Source organism: Gossypium hirsutum, chromosome A10 (assembly GCF_007990345.1).
Source record: "Gossypium hirsutum isolate 1008001.06 chromosome A10, Gossypium_hirsutum_v2.1, whole genome shotgun sequence".
Taxonomy (NCBI): domain Eukaryota; kingdom Viridiplantae; phylum Streptophyta; class Magnoliopsida; order Malvales; family Malvaceae; genus Gossypium; species Gossypium hirsutum.
The window spans coordinates 9,776,274-9,784,512 of record NC_053433.1 but is presented as its reverse complement, the minus strand read 5'-3'; the positions used below and the strand labels follow the sequence as shown (position 1 = coordinate 9,784,512).

The following is an 8,239-nucleotide window of genomic DNA, read 5'->3' as shown; positions in this document are numbered from 1 at the left end:
CTGATACAAAAAATGAACTCATTTTTGGTGTCACAAATTTGATTGTCGTAATAAATAACGACTCTAATTTGTCTACTCATCTTCACCAAAAAACCTAGTTCACGTGTTTGAAACGAAAACATTATATAGAAAAAAAAATACTCATTAACCAAATTCAAACAACAACACTTAAACTAATTTATTTTGTTAGGTTGATTTTTGAACTTCAAATTTTTAACATTAATAATCTTTTCCTTGTACAAATCTTCAGCTTGAAATTTAAATATGAAATCGTCTCCATATCATTTTTCATTTTATAGAAAACTCTACCATAAAATATGAAACATATTTCAAAATATTGGAAAAGATTGGGCATAACAAATAAAAAAACACGCTTCTAATAAGAAGCGTTTTTTGAAAAGCTTTTTAAAAATAATATTCCTATTTTGCCACAAAAAAGATTGGATGTAAGTTCTATATCAAAATTCTCGAGTTTTTAGAATTCAATCTAACTATTAATTTTATTATTTACGGAAAGTATTTTCATGTGACGTGACAAGAGAGAAGGTGAAAATGTGCTGTGTAGGATGCGCTTTCACTCCTCTCTCTTACCATGTCACCTGAAAATGCTTTCTACAGGAAGCGTTTTTATCATTATACCAAAATCAACCTATGTCCCTAATTTTTAAATAAAATAACCTAAAACCCTATTTCTTTTAAACTGACATACATCCTAATTTTGCCAAGATATGGTATTAATTTATTTTTTTAATATAAAAAGGAAGGAATAAAAGCCGTTAACCAAACACCATTCTAGGTGTTGCTAGACTAGAGGCATCGTTGTGTTGGACCTGAAGCATATATATCATAATTTTTACCTTACATCCTCTGCTTTTCTTTTATATCACAAATGTCTTGTGTTATCATTATTGATACATGATACTGCTGACATGGATTAAATAGTTTACGTGCCGAAATTTTATTGACTAGGTTATCATGCATTAACAGGGTAGTACCAAAATAAACGTATTAAATTATAAATTTATCATCATAAGTGAAAATTAAAATTTTATCATTATCTTTTGAATGTTGTTTCACAATATATTTGGAATATAACAATTAAAATTGTGATTGATTTTTACGATTAAATATTAAATTTTATTGAATTTCACCAACAAATTTAAGTTTTTTTAATTAAATTTCACTATTCAATAACAAAATTTAAGAAGAAATTTTTTTAAATATTTTATTTTAATAGTTAAAAATAAGATAATCTGTAAAATGTTAAACGATAATAAATTAAATTAGAATTTTTATTTAATTAAAGAAATACTTGAAAATAAAAATATATAAAGAAAAATATTAATATTATATTTGATAAAATAATATTTTTTAATATTATATCTATTTATTATTTTTAAATATGTAAATAAAATATAAAAAAATATTTTTATTAAAATTTGTCTTCAAATTATTTAAAATTAAAATTAAATAGTAAAATTTAATTAAAAATCAAATTTTAGTGACAAAATTTAATATAGAGTTTAATTATAGTGATTAATTTACTTTTAGTTCCTAAATACAATGGTGAATACTAATAAAAAATGAAGGGGCAAATTTCAATTTCCAAAACAAACATTTTTAAAAAGTGCACATTAAATATTTTATTAAATTATAGGTACCATATGAGAAATTATCTCACTAATGATGTTAAGTTTTATCCCGGAAAATAGCTGCTTGCTGTTCACCAAAATGGATTCCCAAATTTGCGTCCCTATCTCAAACCAAAGCCCCTACTGCTACCATTTCCATCGTTCCTCTCCAAAGTTCCCTTGTTTCGTACCCAAAGCTCTCAGACCCCATTCTCTTGAAAACAACAAAAATCTCAACAAAGCCACCTTGCTATTTCCACTTTCCCTCACGAAGAGAGCCCTCAATTCCTCAGCCCTCCTCCTTATCTTTTATGGGTTTTTCCCTCACAATTCCAAAGCTTTCTCTGACAAAGATTTGGACCTCGAAAGGTACACAGATTTTGAGCAGGGTTTCACCCTTCTCAGGCCTTCTTCTTGGAACAAGGTACTTATATACCATCATTTATATCAAGATAAAACGTGGAGTTATGAATGAAAAAATGTTTCTATTTTTCCGGCAAACTTGTTTTGTTCTCATTTTCTGAACATGGAGTGTAATTAATAATCAATCTGGGGGATTTAAGGTTGAGAAAGCAGGGGCAACTGTTTTGTTTGAGGAGGCAAACGTGGGAAGTAACAATGTTGGGGTAGTTGTGAGCCCAGTTCGTTTAAACAGCCTTGGAGAATTTGGTACTCCCCAATTTGTAGCTGATAAGCTTATACAGGCTGAAAAACGCAAGGTACTTACACTCAGTTCCAAGTCCGTCTAACAGAGGGGACTACTACATTTGTGGAACTTCTGCTGTCTTCTTTCTGCATTGTAATGTGATGTATATGCTTCTTCTTTCTATATTTAGAGGATAAGTTGAATCGAATATGATTGTAGTTTTTCTATTTCTTAATTCAGTTTTGATGTCTAGGGAAATTCAGAATATTGTTTTATACAGTACTCTTCCAATTATAGGAAAGCACAAAGGATGCTGAGGTAATTGGAGTTGCCAAGAGACCTGGTCAAGGAGGCTTACAAGTGTACGAGTTTGAGTACAAAGTGCATAGCAGCAGGGGAGGAATGAAGAGGATCCTTTCAGCAGCTTTTGTGGCATCAAAGAAGCTCTACCTTCTTAATATAGCTCATTCAGACAAACCTGAAAGCCCTCTGGATACCCATACAAGAGCCGTATTAGAAGAAATTCTCCACTCTTTTGATGCTTTACCTTCTACATAGCATTCTGAAGAAGTATTATTTTTACACAATTTCATGCTTTTGCACATCGGTATTCAAAGACGGGTAATTGCTGCTGACTTGGTTTTTTTTAATCCCCAGTTTAAATTGAATAGGAGGATACCACCAGCAGACTGCTGAAAATAAAAACTGACATACAGGGTATTGATTAATTGGTATTATCAACATTTAAAATGACTCCACATCAACTTTATTAGTAATAAACCATTAAACAGATTCAAAGTTGAAAAAGAGGAAGGAAAAAAGAAATGAGAGTGAGGTTCCTTTGTTTTAAATTTTGTCATATGAAGCTGATGGATGACTGTTCCGTTTTTTTAGGTCGTAGGTATTTTGTATAAACCATGCATAAGTCAACCCTTCGCATTGAGTTTCCATGACAATAACATGCGGTTCATACAACATATATGAGAGTTCTTTGAATTGCAAGTCTTACAGAACCAAACCATTTTTATGGCTAGGCAAATATGGAATGAGCAATGATAATCTTGGCTGAGATCTTTAGCTGTGCAGAGTCATTACTTAATATTCCTATCAAGGTGAAAGCCAATTGTTTGAGAATCATGTTTAGCAGTCAATTAAATTTCTTCATGTCTGGATCAATACGGAGGCGATGGTGTGCGGATGAAAAACACTACTATATTACAATATTATCGTTTATTAAAATTTCTTTGAGCAAGATATCTTTAGCTCAGAGTTGTTTTCCATTGTCGTATGTATGAATATGTGATTGTATGTTCATACTAAGTATTAATAATATGAATATTATTTCTATTTATACAGTTGAGCATTTTCCTTTCTATGGCATGCTAGACTAGGATATTTGAATTATCAATTTTTGAAATATGTCTAATCATGGTTATATATCTTATAAGAAAGATCATGTTGATGAACATGAAATTGGTGTGGCTTCTAAAATGACAAAGAAATATTCCACAAGTTTTGAAAAAAAAAATTCTAATTTATTTGAATTTGTTCATTTTGATATTTGTGTATTGAACGGTGTGTTAACTAAAGGAGGAAAGAGATACTTTGTAATGTTCATTGATGATTATTCTCAATTTACTAATGTTTTTTTGATTAAAACTAAGGATGAAGTCTTTGAGAAATTTAAAAAAAAAATAAAATTAAAACTCTTATTGAAAATCAAAAGGAGAAGAAAATTAAAATTCTTCTAAGTAGTAGAGGTGAGTATTTTCTAAATTTGTTCTCTATGTTTTGTGAAGAGAATGAAATAATTCATTAAACAACTACACCATATGCACCCTAAGAAAATTGTATAGTCGAAAGAAAGAATACAACATTAGTAAATATGATTAATAGTATGTTGTTAAATGTTTAGCTACCTTGTAATCTTTGAGGTGAAGCACTATTAACATGTCAAATTACTAATAGAATTCTACTGAAAAAGTTACAAGTATCACCATATGAATGATAGAATATTGACAGAAAATCGGGTTTAAATTATTTTAAAGTTTGGGCATGTATAGCTTATTATAAAGTATTTAATCCTCATAAAACAAAGTTAGGACCTAGAATTATTAAAAGAAACTTTGTTGGTTATGCAAAAAAACTCAAGGGCATATAGATATTACTTAACATAGGCTCTAATATTATTACGTATGTATATGATTTTTTGAGAATAAATTTATTTTTGATAATGATGATTATGGTGAAAGAAATTATGATAATATTACTTGTGATGAAAGAAAAGGAGAAACAACATGAATTGGCCCTACAATTGGTAATAAAAAGACAAAAAGAAACCAATTGAACTAATTGAGCCAAGAATAAGTTCGGAAATGAGAAAAGAACAACATTTACCTTTTGAATTTATTTCTCCGAATTTACTTATCTTCTTAGTCGAAGGAGACAATGTAACATCCCGAATTAGGGGCCTAGACCGAACAGTGGTTTCGAGACCACAAATCCAAAGTAGAAATAATTATTTTATAATTCTTATGAGGTCTATGATATGATTGCATGCTTGTGTGAAAATTTCATGAAGAAATTTTATTGATAAAGTGTCCAATTTGACATTTAGGACTAAATTGCAAAAGTTACAAAATGTGAGTTCTAGAAGCTTTAAGCATGAAATTGCCATGGATTATTAATTAAAGGTCCTTAAATAGAAATTTTCCCAATTTCTATATTTATGGACAAAAATGGGCATGAATAGAACAAATTTGAAAGAAAGGCCTTAAAGGCATTTTTTTTTTCATTTGGTTAATAAAAAAATAAAAAGGGAAAAATAAGTCAAAATTGATGTCCATCTTCTTCATGTGTGCCGGAAATTCTAAGGGTTCCATAGCTACGATTTCTTCAACTTTCAAGCTCAATAGTAAGTGCATCCTAGCCCCGTTTTTAATGTTTTTTACATTTTTGAAACCCTTGTAACCCGATTTACCTATTTCTAGCCATATTTTGAAGTAGGGTTCATGTTTGAAATTTGACCTATGTATGACATGCATATATTTTGACGTTTCATGGTAGATTATGAAAGTTTGATGTGTGTTTAACATCTTTTACCAGGTGACTTCTAGTGAAAATGGCTAAAAATGACTTATTTGTAAAGTTTGTAAAGTGAGTAGTAAGATGTATGATTTAATGAAAAATGTGGGCTGCTATGAGCATGTTATAAGTTCGACTAGGCTTGGGTAACAAAGAAAGTGAACACATTTCATTTTACGAGCCTAGGGGTTAATTTGTAAATATGTGAAAGTTTGGGGACAAAATTGTAAATTTTCCAAAGTATGATTTATGGAATGATTTGAACAATTTGATAATTAAATAAGTAAAATTTGTTATTATAGATCAAGAAAAACGGAGTCCGAACCTCAACCGAGGAAAGAACAAGGTTGTGGACTAAATCGAATAGTTAGCTATATTTTGGTACTGAGGTAAGTTTGTGTGTAAATAATGTAACATTACATTATTATGTTTTTAATGCTTTAATATTGCATGAATTGTGTAATTGTCTTCGTGGATTTAATTAATGATGACTCGATGACGATTCGACGAAGTTTGATATCTCGAAACCCCAGTTGAACTTTAGGAATAGTTAGGATACAAATATCATGAAATTAGGGTTATGTGCGATCCCATGTTAGACCATGTTTGGGACATGGCTTCGAAATTGATATATAATTTCATATAAATCATAGTTTGGCTATCGGCACCGATATGCGATCCCATGTAAGACCACGTCTGGGACATGGCATTGGCATCGATATGTGATCCCATGTAAGACCATATCTAGGACATGATATTGGCATCGATATGTGATCCCATGTAAGACCATATCCGGGATATGGCATTGGTATTCTACCATGTGTATGAGAGTTCCCGAGTATCCTTTAATATTCCAAGTGGTTCAACGGGTAATCCAACGATTATGTCAAAGAGATGACAAGGTATGATCATGTTGAAAGGGTACAGGTACGTACACAAAGCTCATAAACATTGAGATTATGAATTGATGAGACCTCGGAAGAAGTGAATGGATGAACTATGATCATAAGTTTTATTGTACATTATGTAAATGGCATGACTTAAAATGTACCTATGATACTTGATGACATTGTGATAAATATTATTGTGTTATGTGTATAATAATGCATGGCTAATGTTGTTAATTATTTACATGCAAACTTACTAAGCTTTATGCTTACTCCCCTTTCTTTTCCACTTTCGTATAGTATCGCCAAACTAGAATGTTAGAGCTCGACTTACACTATCAAACTAATCTTTTGGGTATAGTGAATTCAAGTATTTTGAGTATGGCATGTATAGGGACTTGGTCTTTTTGTTATATGTTTGTAATGCCCCAAATTTCTAGTGATTAAATTGTGTGTTATGTTGCATGTTGGCTTGTTTCCTTTGATGGTTAAAGGGGGTCCTAAGAGGTGCGAGAAGTCCTGGGTTCAAACCTGGGCTTTAGCAAAATTTTTGGGTTTTTACTGAATTAAACCTTTGCTGCTTGATGATGGGTTCTTAGTCAATTGAGGGGAAGTTATGTCATGAAAAGCTTGTTGATCCAAAGGATAGTGGCGTGTTACTAATGGCAAGGGACTCGAGTTCGAGTCTCTCTGCGCGCAAGGGGTGTCTTTTTGCTGTTGTGCTGTTCAGGAGGTTGTTTGTTAGTAGGATTCTGATGCTCTTGGGCGGTTGAAAGTGTTGATGGGAGTGGGGAGTATGTAACCGAATCCTAGGAATGTTGTAGGGAGAAAAGTTAGGATTTTTGAAGGGATATGGATAGTGTTTAGTTGGAGTGATTTGAGGAGTGGTACCGATTGTGGACTCTCACTTTTGGCATTTTCAGCTTTTGAGCAAAAGCAAGAGGTTGGTCATTGTTTTCGGCTCTTTTCTCTGTTCACAAACTTTTTGTTTTGGTTATTTCGTTTTGGTCATTTTTGGTAAAGGTAGTTTTATTTGGGTAAATTTTATGAAATAAGGTCGTTTTAAGTTTTTATTTTTATTTGGGGATTTATTTAAATTGACTTAAATCTGTTAGCAGTAGGACTAGGGTTTTCAAAAGGTAAATGATTTTCAACTACCATACTACGTAACTTGTTTTAAAAGCTTCCGCAATGAACAATGTTTAAAACTGTAATAATGATTTAGTATGGAACACGTTATGCTAGAAAAAACTATAACTTAACAAATGAATAAAATAAGTTAGCTCCTAGTAAAGATTACAAACGAGGTTTTGACACAAATGGACTTTTCTAATAGAACTACGCTTTTCAAAACTCACTCCAATGTGACATCACAGATTCGGCCATAACGTCTAGGCCGGGTTTGGGGTGTTACAATGTCATATTGGTTTAGCTAAATGTGTTGGCTTATAATGTTTTGATGATTTATTTTGTATATGGTCATGAGATATGGCCTATATTAATTATGGGGATGTAATCTTATTCATATATGCATGCATGTGCTAAGGCCACTCATGATGTGGTTAAATTCATTTAGCATGAATGAATTGTGGATATGATCATGGATGCTTCATGATGGAAATGTGAGTAAATGGTATATTAACAACTAAGGCATGAATGTATGAAATAGAAGTAAATTGATGTTTCATATTGCATGTGATTTGGTAAGCTTGGTCTAAATAAAATATGAAGTCTTAAGCAAATATAAATTGATAAGAAGTTGATATGCATGAGCCATGTTTATGAATGTATAAGTGCTCACTTATGCCATGTAGGATGTCATTGAGATGTGTATGTGTGCATGTGTTATTGAGGGTGATAAAAGGCTTGGAAAATAGCCTCAAAGTTGTCCACATGGGTAGGCACGTGGGCGTATGTCTAGACCGTGTGTGACACACGGTTTGCCCATGGACGTGTGATCTGGCCGTGTGTCCCCCGCACCCTAATTAGGT

General features: G+C 31.8%; 1 protein-coding gene across 4 annotated transcripts; it reads left to right on the top strand.

Annotated features, from left to right (window-relative positions):
* Window positions 1-1,673: 1,673 nt before the first annotated feature.
* Window positions 1,674-3,628, top strand: LOC107897330 (psbP domain-containing protein 2, chloroplastic). 4 transcript variants are annotated; one of them, XR_005903365.1, is made up of 5 exons: window positions 1,683-2,055; window positions 2,195-2,350; window positions 2,575-2,709; window positions 2,763-2,898; window positions 3,312-3,628. XR_005903365.1 is itself a non-coding variant. In XM_016822763.2 (3 exons), the coding sequence occupies exons 1-3, from the start codon at window positions 1,684-1,686 to the stop codon at window positions 2,833-2,835; spliced, it is 789 nt and encodes a 262-aa protein (XP_016678252.2). In that variant the 5' UTR covers window positions 1,675-1,683; the 3' UTR covers window positions 2,836-3,628. The 4 variants fall into 4 exon arrangements, 1 of the variants encoding a protein (XP_016678252.2); XR_005903364.1 differs by having other exon boundaries at window positions 1,674-2,055; window positions 2,575-2,898; XR_001684114.2 differs by having other exon boundaries at window positions 2,575-2,898; window positions 3,172-3,628.
* Window positions 3,629-8,239: the final 4,611 nt, after the last annotated feature.

Coding starts and splice junctions, on each gene's coding strand:
- LOC107897330 (XM_016822763.2), top strand. CDS start 1,684: ATGATGTTAAGTTTTATCCCGGAAAATAGCTGCTTGCTGTTCACCAAA. Junction 2,056..2,194: donor GGCCTTCTTCTTGGAACAAG/GTACTTATATAC, acceptor GGGGGATTTAAG/GTTGAGAAAGCAGGGGCAAC. Junction 2,351..2,574: donor TACAGGCTGAAAAACGCAAG/GTACTTACACTC, acceptor TTCCAATTATAG/GAAAGCACAAAGGATGCTGA.